The sequence below is a fragment of the Ceratotherium simum genome, chromosome 4 (assembly GCF_057802395.1).
Source record: "Ceratotherium simum simum isolate JZ-2026a chromosome 4, ASM5780239v1, whole genome shotgun sequence".
In the NCBI taxonomy this organism is placed as follows: Eukaryota; Metazoa; Chordata; class Mammalia; order Perissodactyla; family Rhinocerotidae; genus Ceratotherium; species Ceratotherium simum.
The window spans coordinates 23,375,863-23,401,821 of NC_141903.1; the positions used below are offsets into that span (position 1 = coordinate 23,375,863).

The window sequence follows — 25,959 nt, forward strand, 5'->3', positions numbered from 1 at the left end:
GGGGTGTAGTCTGTAAGACCCTTCGTGGGCTATCCCACCTAACTCTGGGCTCACCTCCTTCTGTGCCTCCAACACAGGGACGCCTTCCTGCATCAGGGCCTTTGCACTAGCTGTTCCCCTTGCCTGGAACTCTCTCCCCCAAACTGCCTCTTGGCTCACACTTCCCTCATGTCTTTCAGGTCTCACAGAGAGGCATCCCCTGACTATCTTATCTGACGTTGATCCCCACTCTAGTCTCTAAAATATCTTGATTTATGTCCTCCATAGCCCTGGTCACATCTGAAATCATCTTGGTTAGTTGTCTGAGATCTGCCTTCCTCTCCAGAACAATGGCTGTTGGGAATTTGATCAGTACCCAGCAGAGGGCCTGGGTACCGAGTAGGTGCTCAACGAATACGTGGGGAATGATGGAATGGAGAATGGCGCACGACAAAGAATAAACCAGAGACCATGTTAGAGAAAGTCTGGAGGTTTACTCAACAACAATCACAGTCACAATTGTACATGGTAAGTCAGTTCTTCACAAAGGCTCACTTTTCCAGGCAGGAGAAGAGAGGCTGGTGGTCTTGAGCTTTCTCTATGGAATCCCAGTCTGACTTCTCAAATCTTGCCTGCCTGTAATCCCTTTGGGATCCCAGTCTTCAAGCCAATAACAGAGCAGGAGCCCAACCCTGTCGCCTGGCTCAGCTGAATCAAAACCATTTTGGGGGCAGATGTTAAGAGGACCTTGTCACTTGGAATGTAGGTCCAACTCCCACCCCAGAGGGGGCAGTGGCCTTGGCTCAAGATCAAGTTTGAACTAAAATATTACTTGGATTTTCACAAAGAGCTTCAGTTGAAAGCAGAATTCTGAACAGAACTGGACTCCTTGCCCCTCTCCCACACTTACTCATCTTCAGAAAACATTAAAAATGCATTGCCTCCTGGGAATTAGAAAAGATTACGCAATCTGTACAAACTACAGACCATTGAAGCAAGGAAACCACATCTCTCAGCCATTACTGAAAGGTGCTTTACCACTCTTTTGAGACTCCAGAGACTAGTAAGATGGAGATGCACAGTAAGAAATACGGAGCCACTTTCAAGGACATCACCTATTTCTTAAGAAGAAAGAGAAATTCAACAGGTAGGAGGTTTGAAAAGTGAATATAATGTGGACTTTGGGAATCCATACGCTACGTCTTCACCAAGACCTGCTCTTTCTCCCCTGGACCTAACATCACATCCCCGTGAGACCTTTCCTGTGGATGGACTCCCTTCTGCCTCTGAGCTATTTCTTCCTAAAGGGGAGAATCAACAGTTCCTGGGCTGTTCTAAAACTTGAAAGCTCCAATTGGAGGCACAAGGTGGAATGGCTTTTCACACATGTGCCTGCACATTTAGCCACTCCCAAAGGCCTTGTACTTAGGGCAAAGATGCTCTTGGCATTCTGAAATGTTTCTGGAGTCCCCCTTTGGAAAGGCTGCTGGTGGGCCACCCGGTCCACACTGTGCTTTGTGACCTCATGCTCAGAAAAAGGCTTTAGAGGAAAAGGGGTCCATGTTCTCACCCAGGACCTGGCTGACAGCACCCCCACAGGCTCCTGGCTGTTTTACTGAGCATCAGCTGGGGGTGTGAGCAGGAACCCGAATCCTCGAGACAGGTGGTTTTCAAAATGAGGCCAAAACAATGAGTGGCCAGTACTGGCAATCAGTTAGTTGGTCAGCTAAGCCATGAACTTGTCTCCTTCCTTCCCCCATTACACACTTTGTCAAGTCCCAGCACTTACACAGGTGGGCTCAGCAATTACAAATGCCAGAGTGCTCAGAGGACCCGCCCATCCCTGTGGAGTGTGCAAAACCAGATTCTAAAGGAGAACCAAAGGATGCGGAAGAGGAAGGCCCAGGACTGCCTGCTGCTGCTCCTGCTTTCAGCACGAGTCCTGCCGAGCTGGTCTCTCAGCTCTCAGCATGGTCCTGCCAAGAACACTGTCACCCACTTGGAGTGGGACCATTTGGCAATCTAGCCAGTGCCCCACACTCCATCTGGAGGCCGGGAGGGGCACTGCAGGCATGGCCTCCACACAGAGTCCTCTCCCAGGGGCTGCTGAGGTCTTTCTAGTCCACGGACTAAACGAGTTGTCCAGCTGCCCTTTTAAATTTGGAATGTTCCTTGCAATAACTGGAACAACTTCTGGCTTCTGGCTCTTGGGGGGCATCCCTGTCTCAGATCCTGCTCTAGGACCAACGTCTCCTGCCTGAAATTAGACATTAAGAAACACACACTCATCCAACAGGAAGTGCACACACCACCAAACACGTTTCCCCTCCCCCCAAACCTGCCCCTTTATGTTTATCTAGCAAGGCACTAGGAAATGGTTCAAGTTTAGGGATTTGCTGTACATTTGCATTTTTTCTTTTGAAAAGGCACAGTTTTTATTTTAATGATGCTGCATTGCTCTCTGATGATGAATCCTAACTCAACTCTCCAAATTGCAACGTTCTTATTATCCTAGATTCTGGAAGGGGCCTCATCTTTTGACTCCTTCCTACAGAGGGCCACTTCTAAAGACAGAGCACTCATTTGGAAAAGACATGAGGGATCAACAAGCAAGCTTTGCAAGCACAGGGGCCACCTCTCCTGTGGACAGGTGGCCAGAGCAGGGCTTGTGCTGGGGCAGAAGTGGAAGTGACGCTTTGCCAGCTACACGCTTAACTGGAGTGGTAGTAGTTGGGAGTGTTTATTTCTCCCCCAGAAAATTGATGGCCTTGAGATCTGCCAGCATCTCAAAGGCAGATTCGTGGTTCTGTTCCCAGATTTATGTCTCAGTTATTTAACTGGTAAACGACACAATCGAGAAACCCAGCTCTAATTGGAATACTGATTTCAAGTATTTCCTGGGCTAGCTGGTGGAAGCCATAGGTTGTAGAATGCGATTTCCATTTCTGAATCTGGGGGAGCAGATTGGTTACAGCAATGCTTCCTATTAGTCTGGGAACCCTCTGGGAGTCTGACACACAATTAACAAAGCAAAAGGACTAAACACGAAGGACTGGCATGGAGCTGGGTGTACATCTGTTCATGGGACACGGGGTTCTTTTCTCCACTGCAGCTGTGCTAATGGTGGGAGGTTGCAGGGCGTCAGGTCTGCCCTGAGGACCGTGTGGTACCAAGGCTTCCAGTACGAGCTGATGGACACAGGTCCCCCGCCCCCTCCCCCCAACACCACCAACCTTGGATTTCACAGATTGTCTCTAGGCTGGGGACTGCCTTGAATGTATTACATTTGGCTGGCTCCTATAATCATAGCATTCTAGAAATCCATACTGGATGCTAGAATACCAGAATCCTATGTATACTCTAGTTTGTGATCAAATTCTAGAGTTCTTTAAAAATTCTGGAGTTTTACATGAGAACTAGAACTGTGATGAGGTCAGAGGCTAGGCATCTCGCCCATGGTCCACCCAGGAGTCCCCCAGACTCCGTGAGGTGAGCACCTCCACCTCTCTTCCTCTCCTGAGGCAGGTAATTGCCTGAGAGAGAGAGAGAGGAAAATGGAAGCACTGATCAGTCAGGGAAATTTGGCCAGAACTTATAGTTTGGAGGTCTTCTACTAGGCCTTTACCATGGGCCCAAGGCCACCTGACACACAGCCCTGAATGGCTGGTGGCTGGGCTGTGCTTGTGGCCAGAGAGCACGAAAATGGGCGTTTCAAGTACGTGGAGAGCAAGAGGAGACATCCCGTGTGTCCACGGCTGCACAGGAATGTCTGGGGGTACCGCTTCTGGCCCCAGGCCTGGCAGTTGGCTAGCGATCAGCACTGAACACTCCGAGGGCCCCAGGTGTGGCCTTCGACTGCATGGCCTGGGGCTGTGACAGAGAACAGAAGCTCGGCAGTAATTGCAGTGACCCCACGACAGGCAAAAACTAAAAGGCTGAAACCAGTGGCCCCGAAAAAAACTTCCTTTCCTTCTGCTGCAGATGGATGGCACAGGTGCTCAAAGCTGCCCCAAACAGGCAAATTTGCCTCTCTTTCTAAAGGACCGTCATATATGAGCCATCTGAAAGCCAGACAACCTGTAGGAGCATTTTTGGGTGGCCTAGGGCTGCCCTGACGTTCCTCCTGCATAATGCTCAAGGGAACATGGCGACAAAGCTGAAAAGGCCCTCCTGGATTCGCGTGATGCCACCAGGGTTAAAGCAGGCTCTGTTCTCGCATGCGGCCTCTTGTGGGGTCTGCTCTCCACCCCACCTCCGCAGCTCAGGGCCTCCAGGACAGGCAGACACCTTGCTCCAGCCTCCAGAGCCCCCTTCGCCCTGGACCAGTTGGCCGGCACCTTTGACATCACGGTGCCCACGGAAGCCCTGCCTCCCTCGGGAGATGAAGGCTGCAGTGAGTGCTGGAGAGGACCCCGCCAGGCCTGCCAAGGGGACGTGGGGGCTCAGTTCCTATTGAATTTTTCCAAGACTGTTGCGTTGGTGTGTTCAAACAGCCACTGCTGTGTGAGAGAGGAGGGGTTACAGGTGTTCATGAAGATCCTGCGGTCACTTGCACTACAGTCCACACAACTGCCGCTGATGGGGTGGTACAGGGTCTTGTCCTGCAAAACAGGGAGGTTATCAGCCAGGCCGTGCTGGGATACGAGCAGAGAGCAGCAGCAAAAACAGCAACGAGGCAGTGAGGCCGTGACTGGCCAGCCGCTCACAGACGTGTTGGGCTTTCCTCCTGAGCACACAGTGAGACACGGCCCACCTCCCTCACAGTTGACCTCTCCATGGGCCTGAGTTCTGGTCAATGGGATACGGGCATAAGTGAAGCATGCCCTTCCAGGCCTGGGCCCTAGTCACTGCCTGTCTCCAGTCAAATTTCATTGGTTCTCATGGTGTTTTTTTTTTTTTTAATGGACTCAGTTGCCAACATTTAAGATTCTAGAGATTTCACATAAAAATCTGGATTTCTGGCTTCTCTTAAATGACTAGAAAGTCGGGCGTGGTAGGTTTGTGGAACAAATGCATGAGTGAGTGGGCTCTGGCGGGAGGAGTGAGGTGGCCGGTTGCCCCGCTCCCCCCACATATCCCGGCTTACTTTGCGGTATTTCCACAGCTGGTTGCCCTTCATGCTGTGGCAATCATAGAGGGTGACTGGGCTGGTGTGGGAGATGGCGTCGAAGCAGAACTTCTTGGTGTGCTGGGGGTCTCCAGGCCGGATGTCCTCTCTCCAGGTGAAGGTGAACACCTGTACACACAGGGACATCATGATAGGGACAGCAAAGCCAGGGGACTTCCTTTTTTTGTAATTACAGAGAATTTTAAACACAGAGGTCCGGAAAAGAGTATATTGCCCACACCTGTTCCAGTAACTGAGCTTCAACACTTACCAACTCATGGCAAATCTTGCTACAGCTTCATCCCCGCACTCCCCTGACCCCCACCTTACTGTGAAGCAAGTCCCAGACACATCATGTCAGGTGTAAATACTTCAGTAAGTGCCATTGTAACAATGACAAGTTACCACAAAGTCCTCAATGTCATCAAATATCTAGAATTCAAGTGTTCTTGGATTGTCTTATAAATTTCTTTTCACAGTTAGTCTGTTTGAATCAGGATCCAGATCAGGTCCCCATATTGTATTTGAGGGATAAGGGTTTTTTTTCCAGCAGCTTTATTGAAGAATAATTGGCATACGACAAACTGCACACATTTAAAGTGTATGATTTGATGCATTTGACATAAGTTTGCACCTGTGAAACTGTCATCATAATCAAGGTAATGAACATATCCATCACTCCCCCAAGTGTCCTCCTGCCCCTTTGTAATCTCTTCCTCCTGTCCCTCCCCACCCCCCAGGCCCTTGGGCAACCACTGATCTGTCTTCCATCACTCGAGATTCTTTAGATTTTTATATAAAAAGATTAGATTTTGCTAATCTACTAGAATTTTATATAAAAAGAATCATACAGCATGTATCCTTTTTTTGTCTGATTTCTTTCACCAACATAACTTTGTTGAGATTCATCCATGTCATAATAGCATTTATCAACAGTTCATTCCTTGGTATTGCCGAGCAGTATTACGCATGGTAATCCATTTACTTGTTCTTGGACATTTGGGTTGTTTCCAGTTTTTAGTTATTAGAAATAAAACTGCTATGAACATTTGTGTACAAGTCTTTGTATGGACGTATGCTTTCTTTTCTCTTGGATAAATACCTAGCAGTGGAATGGTTGGATCATATGATAGATCAATGTTTAACTTTCTAAGAAACTCCCAAACTGTTTTCCAAAATGGTTGTACCATTTACATTCCCGCCAGCAGTGTACAGTTCCAGTTCATCTACATCCTTGCCAACCCTTGGTATGGTGAATATTTTTAATAGGTTATAATTTTAATTTCCATTTCTCTAATAACTCATGCAGTTAAGCATTTTTGATGTGTTTATTTGCCACTGATATACCTTCTTTCCTAAAGTGACTGTGCAAATCTTTTGCCCATTTTTAAATTGGATTTTCTTATTATTGAGTTTTAAGAGTTTTATATATTCTAGATATAAGTCCTTTATCAGATATATGCTTTGTAAACATTTTCTCCCAGACTGTGGCTTGCCTTTCTATTTTCTCAACAGTGTCTTTTAAAGAACGGAAGTTTTTCATTTTGAAGAAGTCTAATTTATCAATTTTTTTTCTTCTATGGATTGTACTTTTGGTGTTGAATCTAAGAAATCACTGATTAACCCAAGGTCACAGATGCGTTTGCCTATGTTTTCCTCTAAAAGATTTTGTTTTAGGTTTTACGTTTAGGTCAATGATCCATTTTGAGTTAATTTTTGCATATATATAAGGTATTGAAATTCTTTTTTTTTGCATATGGATATCCAATTGTTCCAGCACCATTTGTTGAAATCCTTCAATGAATTGCCTTTGAACCTCTGCAAAAATCGGCTGTCTATATATGTATGGGTCTATTTCTGGACTCTCTTATTTTGTTCCATTGATCTTTCTTTATGTCAATACCACTGTTTTGATTACTGACACTTTAATATATCTTGAAATTAGGTGGTGTTAGTCTTTTAACTTTGTACTTCTTTTTGAAAGTTGTTTTGGCTATTCTAGGTCCTGTCCATTTCCATATGAGTTTTAGAATCAGTTTTTCAATTTCTACAAAAAAGCCTGCTAGGATGTTAGGATTATGTTGAATCTATATATTGATCTGGAAAGGATTGATATCAATATTGAGTCTTCCAACCTATGAACATGGTATAAATCTTCATTTATTTAGAACTTCTTTAATTTCTATCAGCAATGTTTTGTAGTTTTCAGTGTACAGGTCTTTCACATCTTTTGTCAGTTACATACCTGAGTATTTCATATTTTTTTCATAGTAAATGCTTTTAATTTTAATTTCTGGTTCTTCATTATTAATATATAAAAATACAATTGACTTTTGTATCTTGTAACTTTTAAAAACTCAGTTATTACTTCTGGTAGCTTCTCTGTAGATTCAATTGAATTTTCCACAAAGATGATCATATAGTCTGCAAATAAAGACAGTTTTCCTTCTTTTTGCATCTGGATGACTTTTATTTCTTTTTCTTGCCACAGGTTAGAACCTCAGTACAGCATCAAATAGAAATGATAAGGTCAGAATCCTTTTCTTGTTCCTGATCTTAAGGGAAAAGCATCAGATTTTTACCATTAAGTATGATGTTAGCTGTAGGTTTTTTAAAATTTATTATTATTTTATTATTTACTTATTTATTTTTTGTGAGGGAGATCAGCCCTGAGCTAACATCCGTGCTAATCCTCCTCTTTTTTTTTTTTTTGCTGAGGAAGACCAGCTCTGAGCTAACATCTGTTGCCTTGCCTCCTCCTTTTTTTCTTCCCCAAAGCCCCAGTAGATAGTTGTATGTCATAGTTGCACATCCTTCTAGTTGCTGTATGTGACACGTGGCCTCAGCATGGCCGGAGAAGCGATGCGTCGGTGCACGCCTGGGATCTGAACCCGGGCCGCCAGTAGTGGAGCACGCACACTTAACCACTAAGCCATCAGGCTGGCCCTGCAAGTTTTTTTTATAGATGCCATTTATCAAGTTGAAGAAGTTCCCTTTATTCCCGGTTTGCTGAGAGTTTTTACTAGGAATGGATGTTGGATTTTGTCAAATGCTTTTTCTGGCTGTATTGAGGTGATTATAAGGCTTTTCTTTTTCAGTTTGTTAGCATGGTGAATCACATTGATTTATTTCCTAATGTTAAACCAACCCTGCATTCCTGGGATAAATTACACTTAGTCATGATGTATTATCCTTTTTAGATACTGTTAGATATGATTTTCTAAAATTCTGTTTAGAACTTTTGCATCTATGTTCATGGGAGATATTGGTCTGTGGTTTTCTTATAACGTCTTAGTCTGGTTTTGCTATTAAGGCAATGCTGGCCTCACAAATTGAATTGGGAAGTGTTCCCTTCTTTTCTGGAAGAGTTTTTGTAGAACTGGTAACGTTTCTTCTTTAAGTGTTGGTAGAATTTACCAGTGAGTCTAGCTGGGCCTGGATTTTCCTTTGTGGGAAGGTTTTTAACTACAATGTCAATTTCTTTAATAGGCTCACGGTGTTTTCCACTCGGGCTAGTGAGAACAGGCACCATTCCTGGCCCTGTGTGAGGCCCAGGCACTGTTCCCTCTAATCCTCTCAGGTGGCTCTTTCCCCAGCCCAGGAAGTGTCCTCGCATGCATGCACTGCCCAGTCTCTGCTGAACATTCAAGGAGGACTCGGTAGGTCTCAGAAGTCCTGTCTGTCTCCAGCTCTCTCCTCTCCCACATTCTGTTTTGTGATTCTAGCCACCTTGGTCTCCTGCACATGCAGCTCCGTCTCCTCAACTCAGGGAGTCTGCCTGGCTCCTCCTGGTTCCCCTTCCCTGACTTGTGGACTGGAAACTCTCTCAAGGAAGGAAGCTGGGACAATCACAGGGCTGACCTTGCTTGCTCCCTCTGTCTCAAGGATTATTGTCCTTCATTGCCAGATGTCCACTCTTCTGAAAACAGTTGTTTCACGTATTTTGTCCCCTTTTTTGGCTGTTTCTGGCATGAGGGTTGATCCAGCCCGTTATTCCATCTTTGCCAGAAGTGGACATTGTGGTGACAGAAGAATGGTATCACCAGCTACTGCCTCCTGTTTATTTCCCAGGCCTTCTCCAGCTCAGGACTATATTTTAGACACACATTTCTCCCTTTAGAGGCTCACTAGCGCTCTCTGCTCAGGGTGGTTGAGGGCCCCAGGGTATACAGATCCCACTGGGGCAATTGGGCTGCCGTGCTTCCCATTTCAGAGGGTGGAGTCTGGCACAGCCACATCCAGGTACCATTTTGTTGCTTGTTTGTGTGACTCCTCAGGCATTAATGTGGACTTTCTGCCACATAGTGAGGCTGTTCTGAGGAAAAGCTCCCTGGGCACCTTCTATCCAGGCCCCAAGCTCTTCTTGGTCTTTTCTAGGGCCCCAGGGTGAGATGGGAGTGGGGAGCAGCCACACACTGCCTTGGAGAATTCAGAAGAATTAGTCTAGGAGAGCCACTATCTAATAAGAACTGCTATCAAGAAAGGATGAGGGAGAGCGACAAGCATTTCAGAGGGAGGGGGAGCTATGCCAGGCTGGGCACTGTGCCCGTGTGAGAGGTGGCGCTGTCGACTCTCAGTGAGTATGTATGCACCCCTTCTGAGTTCTGTTGTTCAGAGGACCCACATTACAGGCTTATATCAGTGTACACTTCCAAAATCCCAGAAAATTGTAAGGAGACTAAAAATGTATCCTTCAACCAAGATTCAGCAGGTGCTGTGTGATTTACCGTTGATGTTACCTGATTGGAGGAAGGGATCTCGGAAAGCTAAATGCAGTTTCCTGAGAGTGGCGGCTTCTCCTGCATGGCTGGCTTGCACTCCTCATTCTTTTGATAACCTCCTTGGGGAGCCAGCCTTCTCTCACTCTTCTTCCCGCCCTCCAGGTGAGGCTGACCATACCCCAGGCTCCAGGAGTGGGTGTGTGACCCAGGCCCGATCAATATGAGGACTGTATCACATCCTCACCACAACTGGCTCAGGAAAGCCCACGTGTGAGAGCCCCAGGGCTTTCCCAGAACTCTGCGAAGGGACATGCTTTGCCATGGGGGGACGGAAGCCTTTGCTGCCGGTGGTCACATCTGCCACCACCTGGGAAGAGTAGGTTAAGAAGGAAGCCAACAGAGAGAAAGCAGGGTTGAGACTCTGGAGAGATCCCGATGACATCATCTAGGCTCTTCAGTGACATAAGCCAATAACTCCCTCTTTTTGTGGAGGCCATTTGGGCTGGGTGTCCGTCATCCGTAAACAAAGTCCAGATTGATGGTTTTATTGCAATGTGAAGGATTTCTCTCTCCGAGGTGTTCAGGAAGCTCTTATAAGTCACCCTCTGGGCTGACTTGTCACTTATTGTTGACCTGTGGCCTCTCCTGCCCAGCCCTGACCACGTGAGCACTCCAGGTGGCAGATGGCACAGAGAGCCTGGCTGCCAGTCCCCGAGGAGAGGCCCTTACCTGCATGTTGTTCCACGCGGCCTCCCCTCGGCCCCGGACGCAGCTCTCCAGCCTCAGCAGGGAGCCCACGGCCCCGTGCTTCGTGTCTGCACACAGCCCCGTACCCACATTGCGGATCTGGATGGGAAAGAGTGGACCAGTGAGGCACCTTGAGACACCCACCTGGGCCCCTGCTGGGGTGGCACGAGGGAACCAAGGCAGAGACATCAGATGGGCTGAGCTCTGAATTGTCTATAAAGCTTGCTGTGGGTTAGTGGAAGTACCTTGAGCCTCTCAATAAAGGAATACTCAGTCCACAGAGGAGCTCCTCTAAACCCGGCTGTCTTAGAGCACATGGAGTCACGGGGAGATGGTGGGGATGAGACTGGAGGTGAGGGGGTGTTAAAAGGAGGACTCCCTGGCCCCACTCCCAGAGAACTTGACCCACAAGGTCCAGAAACCTAATTTACCCCCATTCCAGGTGATCCAGGGACCACACCTTGAAAACCACCCTAGGAAAGGACATGACATCTTTGCTGTAGGGTCTTGGACTCTCAGCCTTTTAGGGCAGGTGAATGGCAGGAGGTGGCAGGATCCAAAGAACAGCAGCGGTCTCATGAAGACAGGCGTGGTGTGGTGGAGGAACACTGGTGGGGAGTGTGAAGGCCTAGGCTGCTTGCATAGCCGGCACTTACTATGGACAGGCCACCATGCTGGGTGCTGGGGTCACATTATGTAGTTCCCGCCTCATAGATATCGCTCCCATTTTGTCTGAGGGGTGGGGGGGGGGGCGGTGTGGTGGCTGTGAAAACACGCCACTCCACACTGCAGGGAGCCTGACCACCCAGCTGCTGTGTTCTGAATCCACCACTGTGCCTGAGTGGAGGCCACGCTTCCCCAGGGCTGCTTCCAGCTAATGACCAAGGGAGGCAGGGATACTGTGGCAGGCCCACTCCTGGGAGATGCCGGACTCCTCTGACAGGACACCTGGCTTGAAGACTCCTCATTAACCCGGGCAGACTTCCTTAGAGCCTCACTGCTCTGGGACTCTTCCTACTTGGCCCCCCCTTCCTTTCCTCTCCCCTTCCCAGAGCACAGACGGGCATCACGGTTGGACGGCTCTTCCAGCCTCCCCCAGCTCCCTGCTCACTTTTTCTCTCAGGTTTCCCCACAAGTCCCTTGCACATCTAATCCCATCTTGGTGTCTGCTTCTTGCAGGACTTGAACTGACACAGGGGAGAAAGCCAATAAACTGACAAAGAAAAGAAAAGCTTCACGAGGAAGTCAACACAACACCTCCTCTAGAATACTCATGCTGGTGTTGGGTGGGGCTCGCCAGACAGCTTAGTCAGGAAAGGTCCCTCTAACTTGCCGTGTGAATTTGAACAAGTCACAGCTGGTGTTTCTGCAGGCCCACCATGAGTCCCTCCTTCCTCTGGTAACAACACCCTGATTTTCCAGGGGGCCACTGCTCCTGCCCACCCTGTGGCCAGAGCACCCATCCTCCCCTTGCTTTGCCCCTTCCGTCAACTGCCAGTGATTGGTGCAGATCCAAGAATAAGACTCAATTCCTGGACCTTGGCTGGCTCCACTGGGAAAGAGGCGTATACTTCCTGCTGGGTTGGCCAAACTGGGGCTTTGTCAGCCTGAAGCTTCTGGAAGCCATCTTGCTACCCTTAGCATGAAGCCAACACAAAAGGAAGCAGAGTTAAGCAGGAGAAAAAGAGACTGTCATCATTTGAGGCCCTGGATCCAGGTGTGTCTGAAGCCACAGCTACCCAAGGTTCCTAAGAGAATCAACAAATTCCCCTTTTTCACTTTAAATTGGACTCTGCCACCTGCAACTGAAGGAGATCCACCGCTCCCCCTCCCCAACTCCTAATCTATCCATCTATAAGTAAGCGGGTCCTCTCAGCTCGGAGACCCAGGATCCGGTGATGGAGTGCCGCTCCCCCTGGTAAGACTGTTTGCCTCCTCCAGCAGGACTGGCTTCAAGGTGTGTGACATGAGCAGTCACACAGGGCCCCGCCCTCAAAAGGGGCTGTGCTTAGTTTAAAGCTCTGCTGTCATTGTCTTAAAATTCTTTTTTTTTGCTGAGGAAGATTCACCCTGAGCTGACATCCATTGCCAATCTTCCTCTTTTTTCGCTTGAGGAAGATTAGCCCTGAGCTAACATCTGTGCCAATCTTCCTCTTTTGGCTTGAGGAAGATTTGCCCTGAGCTAACATCTGTGCCAATCTTTCTCTTTTTGCTTGAAGAAGATTAGCCCTGAGCTAACATCTGTGCCAATCTTCCTCTATTTTGTATGTAGCTCACTGCCACAGCATAGCTAACAAGTGGTGTAGGTCCACGCCCAGGATATGAACCTGCAAACCCGGGCTGCCAAAGCGGAGCATGCCAAACTTAACCACTACGCCATGGAGCCAGCCCCTTAAAATTCTTAATTTTATCTTTGGACTTGTAAGTGAAATCTGATGGGAAAATGGAGCACGTGTGAACAGAGGTGGATACGAGCATCCGCTGTTCCTTTCTGTCGCCATCACGAACAGTTTCTGCGAGGCCCCACAAGCAAAGAATCCCAGGGGGTCCCGCACACATAGGGGTTCACCGAGACTCAAAGTGAGGACAGGGTGAGTGGGTTACATCATGACTAAGTGGGAGCGCTGGCAGGTCTAAGAGAACACGCTTTCCTTTCCAGCCAGAACTTGCCTTTGGCTGGAAGAAGGGCAGTGGCATTCTAAGACAGAGAGATGGAGGGGCTCCATCGTGTCCTTTCTAACTTGTGTCACTTCCCTGGATTAGCCAACCACTCAAGCAGCAGGAGGAAAGGGAAGGACAGGGCAGCCCATGGCTCCTTTTCCCTCAGCTCTTCCTCACTCATCAGTAGGCTGAATGCAGAGTGTTGGTAGAAGGTGCACATTATCCAGAAGTGAAATAAATACAGCTGCCTTAGTTTTGTGCCGTGTTTCCACTGTTCCGGCAAGAAATACCTACGCGTGTACAAGGTTTAAAACACAGATTGTGAAATTTCACTGATTCTGCACACGAGTTAAATGCTCTTTTGTCTTCATTTAAAACCGGCACTGCATAATGTAAAGATGAATGGTAAAATTTATGCTAATAATTTAAAGTTTTAATTTTTCTGTACTTAGAACATTAAACAGCAAATGAAAAAACACCATGACAAGGCTAAAGAGAGACCAGGAAAGAACGGAATACGTTTTACATTTTATGCCTTTAACAGCACTTTCTTCCTGTCTGTGAATGGGAGGTGGGGTGGGGCGGTCCACATGTGCATTTTGCACGGGGCCCCAGTTTGGTAGCTGGCCCTGCCCTCCAGACTCACCTCCCCCCAGGCTGCGGCTGGGGGCTCCACGGGCGGGTAGAACTTGGGCAGGTCCCAGGCGATCTGGGTCATAAACCACCGGAAAGTCTTGCAGTTAAGGCCGCTGCGGAGCTTCTTCTGGGCGGCCACGTCCCCGGCAGAGAGGTGGCGGTACTCGGGGCGGCGCTGGTAAATGTGCTCGGCGTACTCGTCCATCCACACTTCCGCCACGCGCTTCAGGTTCTGGAGGGCGACAGGCAGGTGCAACGGTCAGGTTCTCCGAGGGGCCGAGGCTAAGGGCTGGGGTGCAAAGGGTCCTGGAGGGTGAGGTCAACCTTTCTTATTTTATGTTGCAGCAAAGACCCTACCCCACTGCGGTTTTAAGCCTTCTATGTTTCTATTTTTCAATTATGTATGTTTTAAGGATTCTACAACTTACCGTTGAATAATAGACTGCTGTTTTTACCTGCCTGCCCATCTTCCATCCCCTATTTTTCTACTGATAGCCACCACCGATTTTCCTTTGGGAACCCCCTGCTGCCTCACTGTCAATTCATGTGGCTTGAGGCAAGGTACATAACCCAGCCCTGCTAATGGGAACACAGGCAGCCCTGGACACAGGATTGGTCAGCAGTGAGCATGTGACCTAAGCCAAGTCAATCAGAATCAATGGGCATTAGCCCTGGAATTTCTGCTGGAACTATGGGAGAAGAATTGCTCTGTTTCTGCCTGGATTCCTGGCTAAGATCTTCTGGGTAAGATGGCAACCAGAGCTGCTGGGTCACATGGCCACACTATGAGGAAAGCCTGTCCAAGGGTGAAGTCAACTCAGAATGAAGCAGAACTGAGGACTAGAGCGAGGAACACATTCCTCCTTTTAGCACCTGAATCCACCCAGGCCTGAAGCCAGAACTACCTCAGGACCTTCCAGTTACATAAGCCAGTAAATTCATTTTCTGCTTAAGCCAATTTGAGTTGGGTTTCTGTCATTTTCAACTAAGACTGCTGACCAAGTTGCATGGTAGAAACATTATAATTTGCCACTAAAAGGTATAATTCCATCAGTCACTGGACTTCTAAATAATTCTTTGAGGTGCCAAGACTGCTGCTACTTTTATTATGAAGCACGTGGATAATCAATAAAAACAATGACAACCACATTATTGGCAAGTAGAGGTAGCAGGTGAGGGAACATCTTGTTTGTGAGCAGATTGGAGATGGAGGAAGAGTGAGCTCTTCTGTGTAACTGTGATGAAAACTCCTCATTCCATCTGCAAGTAGACCCACCTGCCGAGAACCTCTGACAGCGGGCACTGGGCAAGCACACCTTCAGGGCTCAGGGGAAATTCCCTGCTCCAAAATATCTTCCTCCAACTCCTGGCTATTGCTAGAAATCCTCTCACATTTAACTCTCCAGGCTTTATCACAGAGTTTTTTTTCCTACTGCAATTCAGATTTTCCTCTGAAGGGTAAAAGGCAGTTAGCACTTTACGCTGTTATCAGTGATTCACACCTCAGTGTAAATGACTGCTCTAGAAGCAGAAGGTAAGGCAGGAGTTAGCAAATGTTTTCTGTAAAAGGCGAGATAGTAAATATTTTAGGCTTTGCAAACCATATGGTCTCAACTCTGATGTCGCTATAAAGCAGCCCTAGACAGTACATAAACGAATGGGTGTGGCTGCATTCCAATAAAACTTTATAGCCATTGAAATTTGATTTTCATGTGTCACAAAATATTATTCTTCTTTTGATTTTTTTCCCCCTATTTAAAAATGTAAAAACCATTCCTAACTCCCGGGCTACATAAAACCAGTTTGCCAATTTCTGAGCAAGGAGGAAGGAAGCCAACGGGAAGGAGGCCCTGGAACCTAAGACAAAATTCACCAGCTCCTCAGTTTTGCTGGCTCTGAGTCTGGCACCAGCAAACTACAGAACTTCCTTGCCACTGCCTCCTTCTCCCTGGGTGCTGAAGAGGTCGACAGTGGGTCAGAAAACAGTTCAAGAACAGGGTTTTCCCTGCCAGGCCCCGGCACAGCATAAGGCTGGGTTTAATTTAAAACTGTGCCCAGCAGAAGCTGAAAGGGCCTGCACACCTGACCACTCTCCTTTCTCGTCTGCCCGCCCAAGTCCTCTGGCTCACTGGCTAATCCACTCAAGCCACAGGGATGACGAGGAACCCTTGGAGTTTTCTCTCCAACCACAGGCAAGGGTGCCCAATCTGATCAAGGAAAGGTGCTGACATTCACCAGTGTTATGCTTAAAGGATCAAATCACATATTTTAATTTTAAGCAATATTTAAATGACTATTTTAATAAATATTGCATTTTCCAGACATGGCTTAATAAGCCATTTCTCCCAGACCTTGAACTTTTGTACGGTTGACTGTTTGGACCCAAGTAAAGGATTTTACGTTTACTTCTATTACATCTCCCCTTGCGAGAGTCATGAAAAGGACTCTGGGATTTCAGTGGGTGGCGTGCTCCTGTTCTCCCTACTCCTGCCACCTTCCTAGTTCCAGGTCGCGGTCCTGTCTGAGGCCCCCTGCTCTCCTTGTGCGTGGATTACAGAGATTTGCGCAGATCCTTGGAACAAGTCTCCCCTTTTGTTTCGCCAAGTTTCAGTGGTTTCTGTTACTGCCTTCCCTAAGACTCCTTTCCCAGAGGCAAACAAAAGAAGGATTTTAGCAAATTTAGTAAGCAAATTAAGACTGGCTACTTGTTCTTGAGGCAGGCAAGCTGGTGGTCAGCTCATCCTTCCTGAAGTGCTACCTCACGGCTGTCTGGCTGTCGGTCTGGCGTCTGTGATTGAAGCATCACAAGTCCTGCTAATACTGACGCGGACACTAATCCTATACTAACAATAGCAGTCACTATTTAAGGGACCATTGCTCTGTGCCAGCACAGGTGAGACCTAAATGGGTTTGAAATCTGGCTCTAGTTACTTAATGTCTCTATGTTTCACTTTCCTCATCTCTAAAACCGGGATTAAAAACAAATGAGAATTAAGTGATAAGCATGTAAGGCGCTTTGTACAACGTCCGGCTCACAGGAAGTTATGTTACCACAGTTAGCTATTATCCATTGAATTCATCTGTGGCTCAATACACAAGAGGTGGAAGTGTCTCTTTACCAAGCCAGTCTTATAAATGACAGCTCTGGGTAGGGAAAGGATGCTTTGGGAGTGGTCCTGCTCAGCGGTAAGAGCTGTCCCCATGGTCTCACTGTCCCTAGTAGCTGAACGAGTTGCACTCTTGGGCTTCCTGAGTAACTTTGCGCTGTTTTCCTGCCTGGCACCTTCCTCTGGGATTGCCAATGGTATTTCAGATGAAATGTGATTCCTGCCTCTGCTGCTGAATCTAGAACCCGCCCCCCGCGTCCAACGGGGCTGTCCAAAGCGGGGACGGCTGGTGCGGCTGTCGTTAGACTCTTCGACCACTAGAGGGCACTGCCGCCTCTCTTTCCCCTCAACGCCGTTCCCATGGCAGCCCCTGCCGCCTCCGGAGCTCGGCTCCCCACCCACGGACGGAGCCTGGAGAGACCCGACGCCTCTTCGAGCCTCTTCGTCTTCCTTGTAAATCGCAGGACAAGGGCTCTTCGCGGACCCAGGGGCTACAATTCTACACGTCGTCGACTGTCAAGTGACAAGGGAGGGGGAGGCGGTGGCCTAGGCGGAAGCAGGCTGTGTGGACAGACGTCAAACAGGCTCGCACGGGGCGGGGGTGGGGGGATCCGTTGGGCGGGGTAGGGGGGGTCTCCAGGAGGCAATGCTGTGCCGGTGATCTTTCCAGCCTCCCTCTTCACCCTCTGGGGACCCTCCCTTCTCTTCATTTTTCTTTTGTGGTCACCTTGATTTTTTTTTTCTGAAGACACTAAATACATATTTTAAAATTATTAACGTTTAGTGAGATATCGTTAATACAAAAATAAAAACAAAACTCTGGCTAACAGATTTCCATGTGTAGCCAGGGGCCAATTTAATTCAAGCAATGATTAATACAAACCATTTAAGGCAATGAAATAGTCTGACACAGAATTTTTGGCAATGAAAGTGGGGAGGGGCTGGGGAGAAGAGAGAGACACATTTATTAATCACTCCTGTGCTAGGAACTTTTAAGTACCTTGTCTGAGGCTTTCCCAAACACACCACTCCACCTGTATTAATATTTATGTAACATGTTTCCTTAAATCACCCCTGGTCTAACTTTGCACCGACTTTAGCTTTATCCTAAGTAATAATGTCTGTAAAATCACAAGTTTGCTACACTAATACCTATTAATTTCTAATTCACATTAATTTAAACAGATGAAAATAAAAAATATTCCTATGTCTACCACCTAAAATCATCTTGTCCATCACACTTTGGGAAACTGCGTCATCTCCTTGATTCTCCTGGCAATGCTAAGAGTAAGAAAGAATTAGTTTCCTTTAAACAAAGGAGGAAAGACAGGTTCAGAGGAGTTAAGCAACCCTCCCAAGGTCACACAGCTAGTAAGTGGTTAAGCAGGGCTTTAATTAAGTTCTCTTAAACTGGATTTCACCTGGAGAGTAGGGGTGGGGCACATCCTCACACCTGGGATTACTTGGCCTGGGGCCCTGGGTGCCTCTGCTCTGCTGATGGGCCTGGGCCAACCCCCTCGCCCCCGGGGAAGCCACCAGCTTACCCGGGCCAGGCTTACTCCAGCGGGGACCTTGTAGGGCACGTACTTCCTGTAGATATGGCCCACCCTGGAGCAGGGAATGTCCTCCATGCGGCCCCCACACATCCACACCTGCAGGAGACGAGAGAGAAGATGATGTTTCTGCCTCCAGCTCACTGCCCCTCAGAGGCCAGTGTCCCTGGCCAGAGTGAACCCAGGAACCCAGAGTGTTCATCGAAAGCGTCAGCCTGGATTGTGTACTAAAGCCCCGTTCACAGAACCAGGGACGTAGGAAAACCCAGTAATAACAAGAGCAGTAGAAAGAGCTGACAGCATGGGTGCTTCCTCACTGCCACACACTGTGCTGCGAGCTTCAGACGCATTTCACCTCATCAAAAAACCTCTCCAGTAGGAAGTAACAGAGCTCCATTTCACAGATGAAGAAACTGAGGCTCAGAGAAGCTAAGAAACCTGTCTAAGGTTACAAGGTTACTAAGTGGTGGAGCCAGATTTTAAACCCAGCTTTAGCTGACTCCAGAGTCTGAAGCTTGGAGTACTGTGTTGAGAATTCTAAGGCGGCATCGGGGCTCAGTGGGAAGGACTGCGGGGATGGCTTAGTGATGTCTGCCACAGGTATGAGAGGGACAAGGTGGCACATAGGCTCTGCACATTTCCTGACCCTGGCGTTAGATTCTGGAGTTTCCTCCTCGATCTGTGAGCCTCTGGCGGGGTTGCCCTGAGCAGTGGCAGCAGCTCCCTGCTCTGACTTCTCTGCAGGCTGGCGTGCTCAGCCGTGCAGCTGGGTATGGCTGCAGTGTGGGACCTGATGTTTCTCCTGTGTCTCCCTCCATATCTGGCGTCACAGAGAGCTCCTGAGTTTGACTGCACGTTGGTCTGACAGTAATTTGGGAATTCTTAACAAGTGCAACCAACGTTGACTCAGGCAGTCCTGGGTTCAAATCCTGACTCAGCCACTACTCAGCTTCGTGACTTTGATCAGGGTACTTCTCTGAGGCTCAGCTGCCTCATCTGTAAAGGATTAAGTGAGGCAGGCCTGGGGCATGAGATATTGCATGTAAAGTACTTGGCACATCCTCACAGCAGTGTTACATACTGCAATGATTAATTCATATATTTGACTGAGATTTATGGAGTATCTGCTACATGCCAAACATACAGCACTGAATGTCGGCCACCGTCCCTGCTCTCATGGAGGGGGAGCGTGGTGGCCAGCCTCCAAGATGGCCCCCAATGATCCTCGCCTCCTGGTATTTGCGCCCTTAATAGTTCCCTCCCAAATGCGTCACATGAGGATTGCCCTGTGTAAGCAACAGGATGCTGCAGAAATGACGGTCATGAGAGACACTGTGGCTTCCGCCTCACTCCCTGGGATCACTTGCTCCGGGCAGCCAGCTGCCATGTTGTGAGGACGCTCAGGCAGCCCTGCGGAGATGTCCAGGTGAGGAGCTGGGGCCTCCTGCTAACAGCGCTAACCTGCCAGCCATGTGAATGAGCCATCTGAGAAGTGGATCCTTCCATCCCCATCAAGCCTTCAGGTGATACCCTGGCTGGTACCCCAACTGCAACCTCACGACAGACCCAAGCCAGGACTGTCCTGCTAAGCCCCTCCCCCATCCCTGACCCACACAGACTTTGAGATACTGTTTATTACTGCTTGAAGATTATTTTTTCCCATGGCAGTAGATAAATAATACCGGGAGACAGTTTCAGATGGTGATGTGTGCTGTAAGGAAGCCAAAGCAAGGTAACTGGATAGACTCAGTGTGTGGATGTCTGGGATGCCACATTACCCCACCTGTCAGGGAAAGCCTCACTTAGAGGGGACTATTTGAGAGAGACTTAAATGATGAGAAGGTAAACGTAACATAAAGATCAGAGGGGTGAGAGAACAGGTGTTGGGAAGAGCAAGTGCAAAGGCCCTGGGGTAGGGAGCCAGAGGCCTGGAGCGGAGGGAGCAAAGGGAGGCGTGATGGGAGGGGAGGTCAGAGAGGTGCATGGGGACAATCATAAGGGTCTTGCAGGGCAGAATAAGGAGTCTTCACCGAAAGTCTTCAGTGAGGGAAACAACAGAATCCAATATCTATTTTACAAAGACGACTCTGGCTGTGGAGTGGAGAACAGCCTATAGGGTGCAGGCTGGGGGAGGGAAGGCCTGGGAGGCAGTCCCGGCTTCAGGTTTGTGGGACTGTGGTGATGGTGGGACACAGCTGGATTTGGGACATCCTTGTTAATCTTGTTACCATATGCCCTCATTTGGGGAACGAGGAGTAGGATGGGAACAGCCACAACCCGGATTCTGTGCAGAAGAGCCTTCCTCAGCTTGAACTGCTCAATGGGACACTGGGGATTTGGCTTCATGTTGTGATTAGTTCAGAGGCTCCAGAAGGGCCACTCTTTCACCTTGTGCACCTGCGGGGTCCTCAGTCTCCCAGGACCTCCCGCCAGCCGCTGCTCTGTACATCCCACCCCAGATGTTCTCTGTCCTGGGCTCCCGAGGGGATGTGTACTCATGGGGCTGCAATCAGTGAAGTGCTGTCTGGAGAAATGCAATTATATTCTGATCTTGGGGGAGAAAAAAAAATCGAGCAAGTCAATAGAACAGAACATTGGTCTTGAGATAATGGGTTCCTGATGGTAGATTAATGTCAAGGCCAAGCCAAGAAGTTTATTTTCAAAGCAGGAGATATTGATCAGGCGCCAGCATCCCATAACAATAACTCTTCCTTTATACAAAGTGACTGATGTGGAAGTGATGCTTTTGTTTGGCGGATGTTGCCCAGGTCGCCGCTGGGCTGCCCCTGCCTTTCGGGAGGCGGAGAAGTGCTGAGCAGGTGGGGGACACCTTACCCTGCTCTATTTTTGAACGTCTCCTGGGCAGTTGACCAGGCTGGCGTCCAGCTCTCTCAATTCCATATTAAACTCACATTAGCTAACGAGGCTGCGTCTCCAGCTCTGCCTGGCAGGGAACCTTCCTTTATGCCGACGGATGATCAATTTCCAAATCCTTCTCTTTGCTGTGACCTTGGGTTTCTTTGGCCCTGAACACACTGGCCATCAGCCTGAAGGTTCCTGAGGGACAGGGTGACCTTGATCAGCTGAGAGGTGTGAGGCATCCAAAATGACCTCCAATTCCCGGGACGTCCAGAGCCCAGGGGAGTCCTGGCTTTGGATGATGGGTTTACACCGTGGCTTCCCTGCCCTGGACGTGATTCACTGACGGCTGACTCAAGAGTGTGAACTGCCTTCAGAGAGACAGACACCTGTTCAGCCGAAGCTGCTGCCAACTCCTGAGTCTTCTGGGAGCACCTGAGAAGGGCCCATCACGGGGCACACCCAAGTCTTCAGAACTCCCTCTGGCCACTCAGAATGCATCTTACACAGTGGTCAACATCCCCCATGGTGTTCGCTGGTTATCTGGCACAATCCCAAGACTGGAGGGGACTCTCCTTCCAAGGACATGATAAAAGTTGGAGGCACAGAATGGTGTCATGACTCGCCATGGGCAGGGCAGCGGGCCAGAGCTGGTCTGGATCCCAGGTCACCTACCTTTGTACCTTTAGGGCCCTCCTCCCCCTTCCTTCACGGCCACCTTGTGCAGCTGTGTGGCCTCATGCAAGGCATTCACCTGGGGAGCCGCACTCTCCTCACCTGTGACCCGGGGATGACAGTCACTGCTACCTCTCAAGGCTGAGATGGCCTGAGACAACCCGTGAGAAGCTCTTAGCTTTATGACTGGCTACAGCAAACCTGATCAACGTTAGGCATTTCTACTTGCAAAAGGATGAGAAATACCACCACCTTGAAATTATATGGCATTTGCCCTTTTGCCCAACATCATCATGTTTTCTCATCCTATGGCTGATTTCCCAGATGGAGAAAGTGAGGCTCAACGAGACCAAGGTTTTCTACTTGACTTGGTGGCAGAGCCTGCAACTCACCAGAATGACAGGGCCAGGTGGGGTGGGGCGCAGTCACGGGGTACCACCTGGGGCCCGGCTGCCCAAGGGCGCTCTCCAGATCCTAAAAGAGGAGTCCCCCCGGTGGCAGCGAGAAGAGGGAGCTGCAGTGCCAGCAGCAGCCAGAATCGCATTTGGCCGGGACCCCATTGTATTTGGATGGGGACAAATACAGGCCACTGAGAATACATCCTTGCAGCCCCTCACTGCTGTCAGCTCTCTCCCCCCGTCCCCCTCCATGCCCTTCCCAGCTCCCACCCCCACGGGGAATGCTGCTGCCTGCTCTGGGAGCCTTGCTGTGCCACCAAAAGGAGTTTCCAAACACAGCCTGTCAGCTTGTTTCTTGTTGCCTTTTTCCTCCTGTGGAACAGTCTTCTCCGGGAAGCACCCTGCCACTAGACAAGTACAAATCTAATTGTAAAAGCTTGCTCTCCATTCATTTTCATTGCTGCTTTGATTTATTTTATTAGCAAACTTCTTTTGTGTGATGACAGGCTTCATTACAGTGTCTATAAAAGACAATTTCTCACGCTTATCTCCTAAACTGAGGGGGAAAGAAACGAGTGGTGATGCGCATCAGGGAGAAACAATGGGACCTGGAGAGAGAGCGGTGGAGAGTGCGTCCTGTGGAGGGAACCCTCCCTCTGTCAAGGACATGGCTGCCTAGAAGCCAACCAGGAACGGGACGGCCATCCTGCCTGCCAACAGCCGGGGAGAAGATGGCAGCCAGCCATGTCTTTTGCTGTTGGCATCTCAGCTGAGGACCCCTATGGAGTTCAAACGCTATTCAGTTGCACTTTGGGGAAATAATATGATAATAATCACTACTGATTATTCTGCATTATCTGTGTGCTTAGGAGGTACGCAGGGTAGCCGTTATGGGCTCGGTTCTGGAATCAGACAGAACTGAGGTCTAATCCAGGCTCTTAGGCAAGCTTTGTGAAAGCCTCAGTTTCCTCATCTGCAAAATGGGATGAATTATTGTGCCAACCTCCCAGGGTTTTGATGAGGCTGCATGAGGTCATCCTGAAGCACAGACGACTGTGTGCAATCTGAATGGTGTCACCTGGACCCATGGCAGCTGTTGCTACTGGTGGTGGGCATTGCACATATGCCACGCAATTCCCCTCAGAAAAGAAGAAACAGGGTTATATCCCCGTTTTCCAGAAGTTCATATTATTTTGAATATATTAGTTTGTCTTGAACATTAGTTTGTTTTGAACAAGAAGACACTGTTTCGGGAAGTCTTCCCAGCGTGAAAGGACCTCATTTGTGCTATTTTGGATGTTTATAATGGTTACTGGATGCAGTTGGTAAAAAGAGTAGGAAAAAACAGGTTTACTTTCTTTTAAAAATCCATTTAAATTTACCTCTAAGTTAATATATTATTTTATACAATATGCTTCTAAGCATATGTGTATCTAAATTAATAAATTAAATATTTGACTATTTCAACAATATCCTTAGGTGTTTACAGTCAACTTGGCCAACATATTGGGGGTGGCTGCCTTACATTAGGGTTTTTTTCTTTAACTAATAAGTGAATTCAGTAAAGCTGCAGGAGACATTAGGTTTGACTCACATTTGGAAATAGAGCCCCCTCACCACCACCCAGTGAGGGAGGTATGATCACTTTTCTCAGGTGAGGAAACCAGGCCTGCTGAGATGACGTGCCTTCCCCAGGGCTCCTCAGCTCGGAAGTGGCAGAGCCCAGAGTGGAAACGGGGCTGGGTCCCCCAGAACTAGGAGATCTGAGCCCTCAGGGAGACTGCACCTTCCTGGTTCAGCCTTTCTAAAGGCTGGTCCTGACCCTATCCTGATCTTCCACAAAGACGCCTGTCAGCACTTGTAGTGCCTGCAGAACAAAGGGTCACAGTCAAGCTTACAATCAAGGTCCTCTGCCACCTGTTCCGGTCACCTCTGATCCTCTCCACACCCCTGGACCCCAGGCATGGATGCTGCTGAGACCCAGCTGCGGGCACTCACTTTTCTGCTCCGTTGGGCACATGTGCTTTTCTTTCCATGAAGAATGCAGCCCAGTACACACATTCATTCATTCATTCATTCATTCACACATGGCCTAGTCATTGGTCAGCCTTGTTCTAAAACCCTGTTGGAAGAAATGGAGGAGAAACTGGCTGCCAAGGGTGGACCCACTGATAGAGAGCCTTGAAAGCTGGGTGAAGGTGGCGGGACCTGCTGGCGAACCTGCCAACCAGCCTGCCCATGGACTCTGTCCTTTCCGCACTCAAGCCTGCGCATCCTCTCTGTACAAGCCCTCACCTGCTCATTACGGCTGCTACTTTCAATTTTGAGTGAGCATCAGAGTCACCTGGCGAGTTCATTAAACCAGCCCGCTGGGCCCCATCCCCAGAGTGTCTGACTCAGCAGGTCTGGGGTGGGGCCTGAGAGTCTGCATTCCTAACAAGTTCCCAGGCGATGCTGCAGCTGCTGGTCCGGGGACCACGCTCTGAGAACCAGTGCATACTGGCATAGTGCCAGCCCCTCTCAGGACAGTGGTGCCTGCCAGTTCACGCTGTGTCTGAGAGCCCATTGAGCTCGGGGTACGATCAGTGCAGATGAGGAAATAAACGTTCAGCTGGAAAAACAGGTGAGCTGTCCAAGGTCTCACTGAGAGTTCATTCCAGAGCGGAGCTGGAGCCAACCTCTCCGGCCTCTGTCTTGCCAGCCTCAAAGCTCTTTCCACTGCTGTCTTCCTGCAACCACAGCCCGTACGTCAACCACAACAATGCCAGCATCGACAGTCACCATTCATTGATCATTATTATGTGCCAGACACTGAGCTAAACTTTTAACACAGTGTGACTAATATCCTTCCTGCTCATACCTACACTATGAAGTAAGGATTATTCTATCCCCATTTTACAGATGAAGAAGTTAAGTCCAGAGAGGGTAAGTCACTTTCCCAAGGTCACACGGCAACTAGCTTATTGAGCCTGCACCAGAACCCAGGCGGTTTGATTCTGAAGCCCATGGACTTAATTCCACGCTGTTCTATCTCACATAAGAGTTTGGATCAGAATGGCCACCACTCACTGAGTGCCTCCTTTTTGCCTGGCTCCAGGCCAAATAAATGTTTTATCCTATTTGGTTCTTACAAGAAACCTCTGAAGAAGTTATCATCATCATTTTTAGTGTGAAAGACCGAGACATGAAGAGACAGGTGTGTGCTGGTTAGGGAGCGATGTAGGACAGGTGAGCCATCTTCCTGGAGTAACAGTGGGAGAGGCAGCTCCCCCAGACAGAGACACTCACAGAATTTCACATGGCTGGCTGAGAGTCACGAGCAGAATGTCTTCCCTGTTCCTGGCAGACGGCTCTTGTTTAGGGCACACGGGGCCAGGAGGAGAATGCTGCACGCAGCAGAGCATGTTCCCAGCATCCTGGGTAACCCAGCAAAGAAGGAGCTAGCACCAGGTTCCCGGCAGCGATGCTCCAGCTGGTCTGAGTCAGAGGGGGCTAGAATGGGGCGATGAAAGGGAT

At 48.8% G+C, this 25,959-nt stretch overlaps 1 protein-coding gene across 3 annotated transcripts in view; it reads right to left on the bottom strand.

The window, feature by feature from the left end:
• Nucleotides 1–453: 453 nt before the first annotated feature.
• GALNT10 (polypeptide N-acetylgalactosaminyltransferase 10) overlaps nt 454–25,959 on the bottom strand; it is a 218,939-nt gene continuing 193,433 nt past the window's right edge. For 2 of the 3 annotated variants that reach the window (XM_004428615.2, XM_087429519.1), the window contains exons 8-12: nt 18,503–18,610; nt 13,862–14,083; nt 10,537–10,653; nt 5,066–5,215; nt 454–4,580 (exon numbers count right to left, since the gene is read on the bottom strand). In XM_004428615.2, the coding sequence (XP_004428672.1) occupies nt 4,422–4,580; nt 5,066–5,215; nt 10,537–10,653; nt 13,862–14,083; nt 18,503–18,610 (756 nt within the window). In that variant the 3' untranslated portion in view covers nt 454–4,421. The remainder of the gene's footprint in view (nt 4,581–5,065; nt 5,216–10,536; nt 10,654–13,861; nt 14,084–18,502; nt 18,611–25,959) is intronic. The other variant, XM_087429518.1, reaches the window with a different exon arrangement.